Source organism: Portunus trituberculatus, chromosome 38 (genome assembly GCF_017591435.1).
Source record: "Portunus trituberculatus isolate SZX2019 chromosome 38, ASM1759143v1, whole genome shotgun sequence".
NCBI classification, from domain to species: Eukaryota; Metazoa; Arthropoda; class Malacostraca; order Decapoda; family Portunidae; genus Portunus; species Portunus trituberculatus.
The window spans coordinates 34,572,241-34,589,042 of NC_059292.1; the positions used below are offsets into that span (position 1 = coordinate 34,572,241).

General features: G+C 42.5%; 1 protein-coding gene across 11 annotated transcripts in view; it reads right to left on the reverse strand.

Moving 5' to 3' along the window:
- The window catches only part of LOC123515235 (A-kinase anchor protein 13-like), a 567,618-nt gene that overhangs the window by 312,991 nt on the left and 237,825 nt on the right, over positions 1-16,802 (reverse strand). For all 11 annotated transcript variants that reach the window (XR_006677839.1, XM_045273802.1, XM_045273804.1 and 8 more), the window contains one exon: positions 10,376-10,449. Coding sequence is in view for 10 of the 11 variants with exons in the window: in XM_045273802.1 (XP_045129737.1) it covers positions 10,376-10,449 (74 nt within the window). In the remaining variant the exon portion in view is untranslated. The remainder of the gene's footprint in view (positions 1-10,375; positions 10,450-16,802) is intronic.

Here is a 16,802-nt window from a genome sequence, read left to right on the forward strand (position 1 = left end):
CTCTCTCTCTCTCTCTCTCTCTCTCTCTCTCTCTCTCTCTCTCTCTCTCTCTCTCTCTCTCTCTCTCTCTCTCTCTCTCTCTCTCTCTCCACTTCTGCAGACGGAGATAAAAGGAAGAAGGAGGAAAAGTGGGAGAAGGAGGATAAGGAGGTGGTGGTGTAAGAAAAACGCTATATTGACAAAGAATAAACCACACTTGTTAGTATTTTCAAAGATTCCTGCAATGGGCTTCAAATATTCTACCCTCCTTTTGGTTAATGACGCACATTCTTCAATACGGTCACCCTCACCTCATCAACACCCTCGTCTGTCCACTCCCTTCGTCCTGTCTCCTCCTCCTCCTCTCCTCACACACTTCCAGCGCCAGTCAAGCTTCTCACGTTTCACACCAGTCACCATATTTGCTCATCTTATCTTGGTGATTTTGTGATGTGCTTTCCAACTGAATAATTAAAAGTGGAGAGAGATATATAGAAAGAAATACGAGGTTAAAGTCTTGCTATAAAAGCCTCGGCATTAAATGAGCGGCCGCTTCTCTTGCATTAACACTTCTTTAAAATGTAGCTTAATAAAATGTTTCAAATATTTCTCTTATCTGCCGTAGAAATGTAATGTTCAACTGACGGCATGTAATCAATAGAGGAAAACACACACACACACACACACACACACACACACACACACACACACACACACACACACACACACACACACACACACAGGTATGACACTCATGCATATTTATTGCTACTAACCAACACCACGACTACTTCTCTGATAAGTTAACATCCTCCTCCCCATCAGTCCCCAACACCAGCCATCTCTTTGCTGCCACCAAACATTTTCCCCTTCACGGAAGTCATGAGAAAAGTCTCTTTCTCGCAGCCAACATTTACACTCAATTTATGTAACTATCTAATTAACGTGTCAAAAGAAACTTCATTAAACACGGAAATTTAATCTATTAGTCTATTTTACATTCTAATATCCGCATGTAATGAGCGCCGTTAAAGGAAACTTGTGCAAATTTATACTTACCAAAATGTTTTTTTATGAGCATGAAATACTAAAGTATTGACCCCAGCCTGCCTGCCTGACCACACACACACACACACACACACACACACACACACACACACACACACACACACACACACACACACACACACACACACACACACTTCTAATTTTGGATACTCCTTCTCTCTGCTGCTTGGGTTTTTTTTTTTTTTTTGTAGCCCTTGGCCAGAATCTTTCTTACATAAAACACGTACACATACACAGACTAATTCCCCTCCTTCCCACACACACAGTGACGAGACTCCAGGGCAGGGTGAAGGGTGGCCGAGGTGCCCCTGACAAACACAAAACTACCGCTAGCTAAACACTTGTTGCTGAATGAAATGTTTGTGTAATTAACGAGAAGTCATGATGGTCTGCGAACCACCTGCCTCTAATAGTCTAATTATTCCTCGTAATGAGAAGCTTTAGTAAAAATTATAGGTCGTGTATATCAATCGGTTTATGTGATAGTAATCCATTATGAAAATTAGATAATTAATAATAATGTTTTGCTGGAATTACGCATTAGAATAAAAAATAATGTAGTGAGAGAGATGATGGTGATGTTTGAGTTATCCATACCAACAGTAGATGACTAACCCGCCCCCACACACACCAACTCCACATGTCCCCTTCCTCCATCTTGCTTCGCTCTGCTTGGTCACGTAAAACCAGGACGAGGTGAAGAACGTGGAGAGCCATCGCCCTCATTTCATCCCTGTAATCATACCCAGAAGGAGGCGATGAAGTGCTAAATTCAGCAATATTCATATAAAAGTTTCAATATTAAAAGCGAGGATAAAAAATTTCGAGTCATCTGGAGCAAACAAGAAAACCAGACAGGGCAGTCGCGAGCCTGAGACACATTAGTGGATCGGCGGAGACTGGGGCTGGGGACGGCAGGCTGGTGGCAGTGGTGGGGTGCAGGGGATAACACTGGAGGAGAGCGTGAAGGGAGATGGTTCTAAACTCAGGATGTTGCGGGAGCGTGTAAACTCCAAGTTCAGACCACAAGTTAATTCGGATAAGAAGCAATGTGTTCCTTCTTGAACTACAACTTAGACCACTCACTTGTCAAAAACGCAATGAGAGGAGTGACAGATGAGGAGACACTCTCCAGTCTCCACACTCCCCACACACCCAAACCATGCACGGAGCAAAAGGACTCTCTGACCCCTTTAACATGTCACCCTCGTTGGAATAGGAAGGGAAGGCTAAGCAGCAGGTCGTTCCTTCAGCGTCTTCCTCACGACCCACTGGCGCTGTGTGGCGGGGCAGGAGAGGCGGCAATAACGGAGGCTTTTAATTATCAGGGACTCGAGGCTCCCTGACTGTGGTCCTTTAGGCGACTCACTGAGGCAACGCCACTTGACGCCACCAAGCGCCCGTGATGCAGCATACACCAGAGAACCACCCCAGCCCATACCACGCTACGCCAGGGTTGCCATGTTTGTCCTTTTAAGGACAGTCTGTCCTTTTTTGAGCCTGTTTGTCCTTAAGTTTTCTTGTAAAAAAGGACAGTCAAAATCTGTCCTTTCTGTCCTTTTTTCAGCAAAATTCAAACACGCAGTCAATAAATTTGTTTCTGCAACTTTCTATCTTTTTATTGTTTTATCATATTTGTTCTTGTGTTATATAAAAATAAATCGAGCATATTATGAACTTATGATTTTTCTGTGGGATCGCAGACTGGTAATTATAATAAGCAACCGGCAACTCCCTTAAAAAAGCGCTCCCACTCCCAGTCTCCCAGCCTAGCCTAAATGTTGCTAAATTTCATATAACCCTGCAGGTTCTCTCTCTCTCTCTTTCTCTCTCTCTCTCTCTCTCTCTCTCTCTCTCTCTCTCTCTCTCTCTCTCTCTCTCTCTCTGTTATGTTATAAACACATACCTTAAACACACACACACACACACATATATATATATATATATATATATATATATATATATATATATATATATATATATATATATATATATATATATATATATATATATATATATATATATATATATATATATATATATATATATATATATATATATATATATATATATATATATATATATATATATATATATATATATATATATATATATATATATATATATATATATATATATATATATATATATATATATATATATATATATATATATATATATATATATATATATATATATATATATATATATATATATATATATATATATATATATATATATATATATATATATATATATATATATATATATATATATATATATATATATATATATATATATATATATATATATATTTTTTTTTTTTTTTTTACATTACAAGGGCACTGGCCAAGGGAAAACAAAGTGTTGGAAAAAAAAAATCCGCTGGTTGCCAGGCCCTGTTAAGAGGAAAGTAGAAAAAAAAACAAAAAATCTAAAAGGAGGGTCCAGTTAACGTAAGAGGTGTCTTGACACTCCTCTTTTGAAAGAGTTTAAGTCATAGGCAGGTGGAAATACAGACACAGGTAGAGAGTTCCAGAGTTTACCAGTGTAGGGAATGAAGGAGTGAAGATACTGGTTAACTCTTGCATTAGGAAGATGGACAGAATAGGGATGAGAAGAAGTAGAGAGTCTTGTGCAGCGAGGCCGCAGGAGGGGAAGGCATGCAGTTAGCAAGTTCAGAAGAGCAGACAGCATGAAAACAGCGGTAGAAGACAGATAAAGATGCAACATTGCGGCGGTGACTTAAAGAATCAAGACAGTCAGTTAGAGGAGAAGAGTTGATAAGACGAAAAGCTTTAGATTCCACCTTGTTTAGTAAAGCTGTGTGTGTGGATCCCCAGACATGAGAGCCATACTCCATACACGGGCGGATAAGGCCCTTGTACAGAGCAAGCAGCTGGGAGGAGAGAAAAATGGACGAAGACGCCATAGGACACCTAACTTCTTGGAAGCTGATTTAGCAAGAGTAGAGATGTGAAATTTCCAGTTTAGATTTTTAGTGAAGGATAGACCGAGTGTGTTTAATGTAGAGGAGAGGGAAGTTGAGTGTTATTGAAGAAGAGAGGATAGTTGTCTGGAAGGTTATGTCGAGTAGATAGTTGTAGAAATTGAGTTTTGAGGCATTGAACAAAACCAGGTTTTCTCTGCCCCAATCAGAAACAAGTGAAAGATCAGAAGTTAGGCGTCCTATAGCATCTCGCCTTGAGTCATTTAATTGTTGTTGGGTTGGGCGTCTGTTGAACGCTGTTGAATAATGCAGGGTGGTATCATCAGCATAGGAGTGGATAGGGCATTGAGTCAGATTTAGGAGATCATTGATGAATAATAGAAAGAGAGTGGGTGATAGGACAGAACCCTGTGGAACACCACTGTTGATAGTTTTAGGGAAGAACAGTGACCGTCTACTACAGCAGCAATAGAACGATCGGAAAGGAAACTGGAGATGAAGGTACAGAGAAGGATAGAATCCGTAGGAGGGTAGTTTAGAAATTAAAGATTTGTGCCAGACTCTATCGAAGGCTTTCGATATGTCAAGGCCGACAGCAAAGGTTTCACCGAAGTCCCTAAAGAGGATGACCAAGATTCAGTTAGGAAAGTAAGAAGATCACCAGTAGATCTGCCTTTACGGAAACCATACTGGCAATCAGAGAGAAGGTTGTGAGCTGATAGATGCCTCATTATCTTCCTATTAAGGATAGACTCAAAGGCTTTAGAAAGGCAGGAAATCAAAGCTATAGGGCGGTAGTTAGAAGGATTGGAGTGGTCACCTTTTTTAGGGACAGGTTGAATGTGAGCAAACTTCCAGCAAGAAGGATAAATAGAAGTAGAGACACAGATGAAAGAGTTTGACCAGGCAGTGAGCGAGTTCGGAAGCACAGTTTTGAGAACAACAGGAGGGACTCCATCCGGACCGTAAGCCTTCCGAGAATCAAGGCCAGAGAGGGCCAGGAAAACGTCTTTATAAAGAATTTTAATTTTAGGGATGAAGTAGTCAGAGGGTGGAGGAGTAGGAGGAATATGCCCAGAATCATCCAAAGTTGAGTTGGTAGCAAAGGTTTGAGCGAAGAGTTCAGCTTTAGAAAAAGAAGAGACAGCTGTAGAGCCATCTGGATGAAGTAAAGGAGGGAAAGACGAAGAAGTAAAGTTGTTAGAGATATTATTGGCTAGATGCCAGAAATCTCGAGAGGAGTTAGAATTGGAAAGACTTTGACATTTTCTATTGATGAAAGAGTTTTAGTAAGTTGGAGAATAGATTTGGCATGATTACGGGCAGAAATATATAGGGCATGAGTTTCAGCAGTTGGATGGCTACGGAACCGTTTGTGAGCCGCCTCTCTATCATTGACAGCACGAGAACAAGCAGAGTTAAACCAAGGCTTTTTAGCTTTAGGGTTAGAGAAAGTATGAGGAATGTATAGCTCCATGCCAGAGATAATCACCTCTGTTATGCGCTCGGCACAAAGAGAAGGATCTCTGACATGAAAACAATAATCATCCCAAGGAAATCAGAATAGTACTGCCTTAGTTCCTCCCACTTAGCAGAGTTAAAATGCCAGAAGCACCTCCGCTTAGGCGGGTCCTGAGGCTGCACTGGAGTGATAGAACTGGTAACGGAAATTAGATTGTGGTCGGAGGAGCCCAACGGAGAGGAAAGTTTAACAGAGTAAGCAGAAGGGTTGGAGGTTAGGAAAAGATCAAGAATGTTGGGCGTGTCTCCAAGGCGGTCAGGAATACGGGTAGGGAACTGCACTAGCTGCTCTAGGTCATGAAGGATAGCAAAGTTGAAGGTTTGTTCACCAGGTTGGTCAGTGAAAGAAGATGAAAGCCAAAGCTGGTGGTGAACATTGAAATCCCTAAAATGGAGATCTCAGCAAAAGGAAAGTGAGATAAGATGTGCTCCACCTTGGAAGTCAAATAGTCAAAGAATTTTACATAGTCAGAGGAATTAGGTGAGAGGTATACAGCACAGATGAATTTAGTTAGAGAGTGACATTGAAGTCTTAGCCAGATGGTAGAAAATTCTGAAGATTCAAGATTGTGGGCACGAGAGCAAGTGGTGTCGTTACGCACGTATGCGCAACATCCAGCTTTGGATTGAAAATGAGGATAGAGCAAGTAGGAGGGAACAGAAAAGGGCTGCTGTCAGTAGTCACAGACAACTGTGTTTCAGTTAGGAAGAGAAGATGAGGTTTAGTAGAGGAGAGGTGGTGTTCCACAGATTGAAAATTAGAACGAAGGCCACGAATGTTGCAGAAATTGATAGTGAAAGTATTAGATGAAGTGTCAAGACACCCAAGGTCGACAGCAGAGGGCAGTCCGACCTGGGGACATTTATGGTCCCCTCCCAGAGGGGACTCCGAGGCAGGGCGTGGTGAAGCCATTATTAAATTTTGATTTGAAGAGAGTGTAAAAGTGTAAGGTGTTGTAGTGTAGTGTAGGAAGTAGTAGAAGTTGTCTTTAGAGGGCAGGCTGCAGCTGCTCAATTGTATAAATGAGACCACAAAGGGAACCGGGAAGAGAGGACACGGGAATCACTCAGTCTGCAGCACTGCCTACATCCCCGTAAGTACCTCTCCTGGAGTATTCCACCGGGCGGCAGGTGACTACTGCCTACTGCCTATATATACTGCCTATATATATATATATATATATATATATATATATATATATATATATATATATATATATATATATATATATATATATATATATATATATATATATATATATATATATATATATATATATATAATACACACACTTTTGTTGTGCTGTCCTTTTTTTGGAGGCAAATGTCCTTTTTTTAAAGCAGGTCTGTCCTTTTTTCATGTGTAGTGTCTGGCAACCCTGCGCTACGCTAAACTATTGACAACTGAGTTAACTACTTAGATACACACACACACACACACACACACACACACACACACACACACACACACACACACACACACAGTCTATCCAGGAAGCATCGCTGTATCGACGCTTTTCACTGCCCAGTATTATTTTCTTGATATGGAATGGCAAATACAAATCTGTATAAATTAATACAATAGGAATACAATAGGAACACGTTTGATTGGCTACACTTGATCACACTAACTCTCTCTCTCTCTCTCTCTCTCTCTCTCTCTCCACTTCCATCAATTGCCAAACCTCAATAACTGACAAGAAGAGACAGTAATTGACTGATTGAATATACCGCCCTGACAGGGAACGAAAAGTCATTACTTAAACAATGTTCTGAATATTCCAGTTTCCTCAAAACGAGACTAAAAACGTCAGTGCATGTCAGTCTCGAGTCTCGCCCGGTGTTTTCTCCTGCAAAGTTAAGAATTCAAGGCGGAAGATAAGGTATTCTCGCAACCAACAATTCAAAAGATACGATATTCCCCAAAACTATCTATTGTATTGCTGTTTGAAAGAAAAGTCCTCACTAGTCACCCTCCACTCAAACCGTTGTTCATTTTTTTTATATAATGTAATATCTCTTCATTTCTCTTTTTCTAAACAATGACAGTGGACTTGTACCTACCACACCCTCCTCTTCTTCCTCTGTCACTCGAAATCATGGTTACAAGATCATAGACAAGCGTTTCAGCTCAACAGAGACTAAACATTATTTCTTAAATAGAATTGTAAGTGTCTGGAACACTCTCCCAGCACATGTTGTCGGCGGTAATACAATAGAAATTTTTAAACAAAGGTTGGACTATCACCTCGCATCAACCCCTCAAATAAAGTACTTTTCACCTGCATATTTATTTCTTATTTAATTACGGTAATAGACAGTAGCATTTCTCTTTTAACCTTTCTCCTTACATCTTTGACTTTCTCTCTCCTTGTGCTCTGTTTTCCTTCCTTGAACCTTAATGTCCTTTAGTCTTTCACTCGTATTATCTGTAGTGGTAGAATCGACACACAGACATCCTCGTTAGGTCCAATAGGGCTGTTGCTGTCTGTTGTTTCATTTGTATTTTTTTGCCCCTGTATTCCTTCTTTATTTTCTCTTCTTCCTGTTATCCTTTTTCTTTCAACCATCATTCCCTACACTATCTCGTTCTTCTATTTCTTTCACCCTTCTTTCTTTTCTTTATTATCTTTTTTTTTATCTTCCTGTTGCTCTCTCTCTCTCTCTCTCTCTCTCTCTCTCTCTCTCTCTCTCTCTCTCTCTCTCTCTCTCTCTCTCTCTCTCTCTCTCTCCTTGCCTTCCTTGATCTTCTAACCTATATTCTTCCTCCTTCCTCCTCTTCCTTACTTTCCTTCATTCACTCCAGCACTGTTTTCCCTTCTTACCTCCTTCCTCACCCAGCTTTCCTTCCTCCTCTACCACTATTCTTCCTTCCTTCTCTCCTCCCACACCCTTCTTGTTTCCCTTCCTCCTTTCCACTCCTCTTGTATTTTTCCTCCAGCTTTTCCTCTCCTTCCGCCTTCCATCCTTTCTCGGTCTTGCATAATGCTCACTAATATTCTTCCCGCTCCAGTGGGACTCTCTCTCTCTCTCTCTCATCTGAGAATTAATATTCATCCCGAACAATGAGACGCTAAAGGAAGCGATATTCATCCCGAACAATGGCGGTGTTTGCACACACACACAAGGAAGCACACCCGCCCACACACACCCAGAACACACACACACACACACACACACACACACACACACACACACACACACACACACACACACACACACACACACACACACACACACACACACACACACACACACACACACACACACACACACACACACACACACACACACACACACACACACACACACACACACACACACACACACACACACACACACACACACACACACACACACACACACACACACACACACACACACACACACACACACACACACACACACACACACACACACACACACACACACACACACACACACACACACACACACACACACACACACACACACACACACACACACACACACACACACACACACACACACACACACACACACACACACACACACACACACACACACACACACACACACACACACACACACACACACACACACACACACACACACACACACACACACACACACACACACACACACAGACGGAGACAGGACATGACAGACAAGACTGGAACTGAAGGAGAAAGGTTATTCCTGTAGTTCACGAAGAGGAGGAGGAGGAGGAGGAGGAGGAGGAGGAGGAGGAGGAGGAGGAGGAGGAGGAGGAGGAGGAGGAGGAGGAGGAGAAGGAGAAGGAGAAGAGAAGGAGAAGAGAGGAGAGAAGAAGAAGAAGAAGAAGAAGAAGAAGAAGAAGAAGAAGAAGAAGAAGAAGAAGGAAGAGAAGGAAAAGAAGGAGCACAAAAAAAATGACAACGAAGGACGAAGACTAATGACTTGAATTCGGGGATAAAGAGCAAAATAAGTGAATTCAAAAGATAATACGTCTCGCTGTGGCTTTCATGTAAAATGCCTGACAATCCCCGACAGTCTCGCGGGGGAGTAAAATATGTAAAGTCCGAGAAATGAGGAGAAAAAGATCATTCCTGAAGACATTGCGTGGGAGGAGTGGTGAGAGTGGTGGGAGTGAGGGAAGGGAAGGGAAGGGAAGGGAAAGGGGACAGGTGTGAAGACAGTCTTGGATGGTATTTATCACTGTCTTCTCGCACGTTATCCCTTGCAATTTTATAGTTGTGTTGAATTATTTAGGCTCATCTGAAATGTTAAGCCCTCTCGCTAAGACAATATTTTCAAAGGCCACAGAGATGATTAGCCTGCCTGATCTATCTATACCAAACTTATTCGTCTATCATCAAACATTTGCATATTTAGAGGTATATTTTCCATCTCTTAATTTGAAAATCGTGGAACCATGCGTCCTTTGGGGTCCGAGGGGTCTCCAAGCGCACGAGTTCGAATGCTGTTCACGGTCTGAGTGTAGGTTGGGCTTCCTCACTAGGGCAAACGGTTTCCTGGCGGGTGGGGTTTTAGGTAGGAGGCACCCTAAAAAAGTATCTACTTCAGCCCATAAATTCCCGTGAAAAGCTCACACGGTATATAAAAAAAGAACGATCATTTCTCGAGAACCAAAAATTTGATCTCTCAATCCTAAAGCTTTCACACTAGTCATGTCTAAACAAAGGGCAACTTCAGACAACTTAAATCCCAGCAGCGTTGAATCTGAAAGTCACGATACAAGTGCAGCAAGGCTCATTACTCTAATATATCAGTCTTAAACTTTTAAATCATTTACATCTAACCAAGAAAAGAAACCTTAACATTCTCGGAAGGATTGAAGCAGGAAGCCACAACACAAGAGCAGCAAGACACACTCACCTTCACTGCCAAGTTGGTCTCCCTCATCCGCTGGATAGTGGCCTGGATACCCTGCAGCTGCCGGATGTTCTCGTCTGTGGAGACAAAACACGCGCAGGTAAATTGGATGATCAGCACACTTAGGTATCCCAACACTCGACCACACAAAACTAAACTGGAATGCTTAAGTTACTGGAGCTCATGTTTGTAAATATGTATACATTCTCTCTCTCTCTCTCTCTCTCTCTCTCTCTCTCTCTCTCTCTCTCTCTCTCTCTCTCTCTCTCTCTCTCTCTCTCTCTCTCTCTCGTAGTAGTAGTAGTAGTAGTAGTAGCAGTAGCAGTAGCAGTAGCAGTAGCAGTAGCAGTAGCAGTAACAGTAGCAGTAGCAGTATCACCACCACCAGCAGTGTCACCATTATCATCACCAGTAATTAGTCACAGTAAGGCGGGACAGGACGAGCGTGGCAGCAACAATCCCAGCTGTCGGCCTAAGTCACGACAAGGGCAGACCTCATCAGCATGCGGTGGCTGTGGGGGCCTGAGGCTCACCTCACTGACGCACCGAAGTTATCAGTCCGGGCAGCTAATTAACATACACTCCAGGGGCTGAAATCTGAGCTGCTTCCACCCATGCCAGTGCGGTGTGCAGCCACACCAGTTTATCCTGAGGGCAATGTCACGCACGACAGACCCCATATGTCAAGGTGTTTAGCTAGTCAGTAAAGCAACATCTCAAAATTCTCTTTTTTCTCGTTCTTATTGAAAACACGCGCAGTACATTTCAAGACATGTGGAGATGGTTACCCATTCAATGAAGGAACATTCCTAAAAGACTTGATACATCTGTTTTTTTCCCCTAAAACTTTAAATCATGCACATTAGACCTGAACTGCTAGGGTAAGGAAGAGGATTTACAAACTATAATATATGCTCTTTAAACGACGACTTCCTAAGAGATGTGAGAGGTGATGAGGAGACTGATAAAGCGAGTCTTGGGGACGTCATAGTGAGAATGGCACGATCATGTGAAAGGCGTGAGGGAGTGTTGAGCGTGGCGTGGCGTCACCACCAGCAGGAGGTATGGAGAGGCTGGAGGAGGCTGCAGACGGACAGAGAACACACTATTGACCGCGGGGCACGATATGCGCCAATATCTCCTTGCTCCTGCTGCAGTTAAAGGGAATGTACCCTCCGGGTGCTGGAAGTACTCGATCCTCATGAAAATTTAAAGGAAGGTGTCACTATTCCCTGTATTCAGGTACCAATGTCCCCCTTCCCCTTCCCCTGCCTCTGCCATATGCTCCTCACCAGCAAGCGCTGCCGCCTCACTGCAAGAAATTCAGGCAAGGGAATGTTAGAGGAGAGAAAGTTAACAAGTCCCTGCCTCCCGGGTCTTGATCGGAGACTGTTGCACGGGAACTTGCTCGTAAAATCTGTACCTGGAAGTGCTGGAGACGCAAACTTGACGCATATTGTTGTGGGCAAACCTTTCTCATCACAGAAATGGAAACCATCGGGAAATATCAGCCAACTTAAAGCCTCAGAGAGACTACTCTTATCCACAAACTATGAAACCATAAAAAAATGTTCTAATATAAAACATAGGTGTTTCAGTTTTCATGAAGAATCGTTTAAGTCTAGCACGACATTATTTGTCTATAAGCACAAGGAAATAATAACATATTCTTTTACGAAATAAACAAATAAACATCACGGAACACGAAGGTAAAGGAAGAGCTTTAAAGCAACACATTCCATCAGCCAGTGCCGGAGTGTCGGCAGGTGGTAGTGGTGGTGGTGTTGCGAGGCCTGGACAGTGGACACTGAGATACTTGTGGAAGGTACGCTGGTTTTTCGACACGAACCTCTTGACGCGAGCCTCTCTTCACCGCGGTGCCAAATTTGACTCATCTATCATATCTTATGTGTAATCTTGCATAATCCAGCTTTTTCACAACAAAATACACATTGAATATTCTGTCGTTTTACACCAATCATTGATAAAACAAAAATAAATCGGCTTCCTGCAAAGAAACGCTCAGGCGGAAAATCTACATCTAATAAAGCACATGAGGCATGTTTCGGTGAGAATGATGCGCCTCTTGCCTTCGCCTCAAATGGATCAGAGTATATCCATTAACATTTTTTTATTTTTACTTGTGGCATGAAATAATGCATTTACTGGTTAATAAGTGGAGCTTTTAAAAAAATATTTGGCAAATTTATAGATTAGGATGACGGGTAGAAACAGATGTTTCCTGCAGGGATTGCCACTTGTAGGCCTGATGGATTTTAGCAGGTTCCCTTATTTTCTTATGTTGTATAGTTTTTTTTCTATAATAACTGTCACTAAACAAAGGAAAAAATATAATACAACTTCACAAAATGCCGCCCAGACCTGCACGAAAGAGCGGGCACAGACAAGTTAGCAACGCCCGTGGCATCCAGCCAGTGGCGTGTTTGAATTGCTCTCTGCTTTTCTGTGAAGTAAAGGATACTCGTGCACTGTGGAGGACACCTCTGACTGAGACCAGGTGCTCAGTGTCCCTGAAAAAGGCACTTATTCATCTCAGGGGAGAAAGGATCAAATGCCATCATCCCCCATACCCCTTCTTCTCTCCTTCTTTCCTCTCCTTTCCACCACCCACACCAGAAAAATGAGTCACCTGCCAGGTTTTCTTACTTGTTTTTACTTTTCCTTCACTTCCCCGAAACGAATCAATGTTATGGATACATTCTAAAATATATGAAAAAGCAGGTTCAGAGCCTCTTCAAACGAGAAAACTTAGAGAGCCTCAGTCCCTGCTGGACGATGATAGCAAGTCAGTGGCCACTCGTCTGCTCCTACCAGTAGCCAGCCAGCCAGCCATCGACGTGGTGGACTCACGAGGGAAAAGACAGAAGGGCAAACCGACGGCCCAGTCATGTGGGATGTGCAGCTTTACCTGTTTTCAATCAGACCAAACCCTCCGCCCAGCACTGCCATCATTACCCACCACCATAACCACTAACACTGCCACAAACTGCTGCCCGCACGTCACCCAGTGCCCGCCGCTGCCCTTGGCTTGGGAGAGATGTTCATATTTATTTCCTTTTGAGACATTCAGGTAAAAAGAACCATTGTTTTAGATCCTCTTTAAGCTCTGCAATAATGTTTTTCTTCTCTCTACCAACTAAGTCTTCAAACGGCTATATTCTTTATAGAATTTTCGTTTTTTTCTTTTAATCTTTTGTTAATCTCCATCAAAAGGAAAAAAAATATTTCCTCCTTTCTCTTACAGCTTTCAAGTGACTAAAGAGCAGAGAAGTACACGCCCGGCCCATCGCGGCGCGCCGGATGTGATGATGGAGCCTCAGGCCGCCCTTATGATGGAGCCTGGCACACCATCATCACCACCACCACCACCACCACCACCTCATCCCATGTGACGAGGCCTCGTCTCCTCGCTGCCCAACCTGACCAATCTCCCACAACACGCCGGCAATGGACCACTTCCGTAGAGACTAGTCCTAACACACACACACACACACACACACACACACACACACACACACACACACACACACACACACACACACACACACACACACACACACACACACACACACACACACACACACACACACACACACACACACACACACACATTACCACCTTCAACACCATTACTTCAACACTCGCCCCGTCCTCCATTCCCTCACTTGGCTGCCCGACAAAGTGAAATAATTAAATGTGTATATAAGTTCCCCAAATAGGACGGGACTTTGAAGCATCGCGGTAATTACGTTCGTAGTTGGTTCGTAGGCATGCCCGGTGGCGCGGCAGGACGAGGAGCAGCGAATAGAACTATCTCTCTATACTATATAAATCCAAACAAGATACATTTTATCTCATTATAACTTAGCGCAAGGAACACACACACACACACACACACACACCTAGCAGTGAGTAGGTACGGGATGTAAATCGAGGAGTTGTGACCTTGTTGTCACACACTCGCTGACTCACTCACTCAGCAGATCAAACAGTCACTCACTCACTCACTCACTCACTCACTCACTCACTCACTCACTCACTCACTCACTCACTCACTCACTCACTCACTCACTCACTCACTCACTCACTCACTCACTCACTCACTCACTCACTCACTCACTCTCTCTCTCTCTCTCTCTCTCTCTCTCTCTCTCTCTCTCTCTCTCTCTCTCTCTCTCTCTCTCTCTCTCTCTCTCTCTCTCTCTCTCTCTCTCTCTCTCTCTCTCAGCTAAATTATATTACTACGATTATTTTTCAAGCCCAAGAAGACGACTAGCCGAGATCTATTAAGTGTTTCTCCTATTAATAATATAATTGTTTTTGTTAATCTGTCATGAGAACCAAAAACCAAACGCCCTTAAAAACCCGTGCCACTTCACCCTAGAACCTTTTGAAAGTAATCGAGAAGTGCTTCAGAATATGGTCGTAAAGCAAAAGTCAATAATTCGGAGCTCACAACGTCACGACCAGCACTCTTTCCAGCGGGATCTACGTAATACCATAAACACAGTCCTCGATAGTGTTACGTCAGTCACCTCTATGGCCAATGCCGCTTTAAAGAGCAGCCACTAGGAATTTCAACAGTTTGATTAGAGAAAGAGAAAAAAAATGGGAGTGAAGGGAAGAGAAAAAAAAAAAAAAAAAGAGGAAGGGAGGGGAGGGGGAGGGAGGGGAGTAGTGATGTAAGGACGACCTCATCTTTAGGGTTTTGTTTTGTTGTAGGCCAGTGTGGTGGTGGTGGTGGTGGTGGTGGTGGTGGTGGTGGTGGTGGTGGTGGTGGTGGTGGTGGTGGTGGTGGTGGTGGTGGTGGCATACGAGAAGACAATGCAATCAAACGACGAATATATAATATCTAATGTGACTTTATCTAACCTAACCTAATGTAACCTATATGAAATTTAACCCAACCTAACACAACTTAAACTATACACATAATCAAGACTATACGGCAAAACATTATATATCAATCACAAACACTCAAAACCCAAGAAAAAATAGAAACGTGACCTACATACATAACATTCACCACAGCTAACTTGACTCAAAGCTTCTCAGTCGCCTTACATTTAACGTCTTCAGTACCAGGAACGCGTTTCTATATTCATTCTACTTAATATTTGGGGATTTTATAAAGCTTCATAAACTCATGTGAGGGATTAAAATAGTGAAGACTCTGGCATTAATCTTTTGACCTCCATAGGCCCTTTCTAATGTTGATAAAAAAAAAATAGTCTAATCGTACACATATCTCAAGATATAAATGTGTCCCTGTATTGAAGGGTTAAACTTTATCTTCTATTATTGTACTCTATGTAAATTGACTCATTATTTCTCAGTCGCCTTATGTTTAACAAGAGCACACGCAGACACACACATCTTTTTTTCTTTGTCAGGTCTCCGTTTTCCTTCCAAGAGAGTGGACAGTACACTGGTGCCAGAAGGTAACATCTTTTACTCTAGCTTCTTAGAATCCAGGAACACTTTTTTCTCCCCCTTTATGTATCTGCATTTAAACTTGATCTTCTATAAGTATACCTTCTATGTAAATTGACTCGTAAATTCTTAGTCGTCTTATATTCAAGAAAAGCACACGCAGACACACACACACACACGTTTGTTTTTCTTCTACTTTATCTCCTTAAATTCCAGGAACAATATTTTTTCTCTCTCTTTTTATATACCTGCATTTAAACTCGATCTATTAGTGTACCCTCTATTTAGCTTGACTCATAACTTCTTAGTCGCCTTATATTTAACAAGAGCACACACACACACACACACACACACACACACACACACACACACACACACATTCATTTCTTCTCATCTATTCCCCTACATTCTCAGAACAGCATTTCCTCCTCTCTCTTTACATACCTGCATTTAAACTCAATCTTCTATCATTGTACTACATATAACTTGACTCATGATTTCTCAGTCGTCTTACCTTCTCAACTTCAGATACATCCTAAATAAAATGTCAAAATGAGGTAATAGAAGCAGCAACTCCCCGGTGTGTCTCGAGAAGTTGCTACTGTAAATACAAGGAGTAAGTAGATGGAAGGAGTTGAACGCACGGAGTGGCGGGTACAAACGCAGTGGGGATAGGAAGACTGAACAGTGGAGACAGAGAATGGATGAGAGGGGTGAGTGGGACAGGCAGAATGAGATGGGATGGGAGGGAACACGAAAGGAGTAATGAAGAGTAGTGAGAGAGAGAGAGAGAGAGAGAGAGAGAGAGAGAGAGAGAGAGAGAGAGAGAGAGAGAGAGAGAGAGAGAGAGAGAGAGAGAGAGAGAGAGAGAGAGAGAGAGAGAGAGAGAGAGAGAGAGAGAGAGAGAGAGAGAGAGAGAGAGAGAGAGAGAGAGAGAGAGAGAGAGAGAGAGAATATAACAGCCCCACCAGAACAT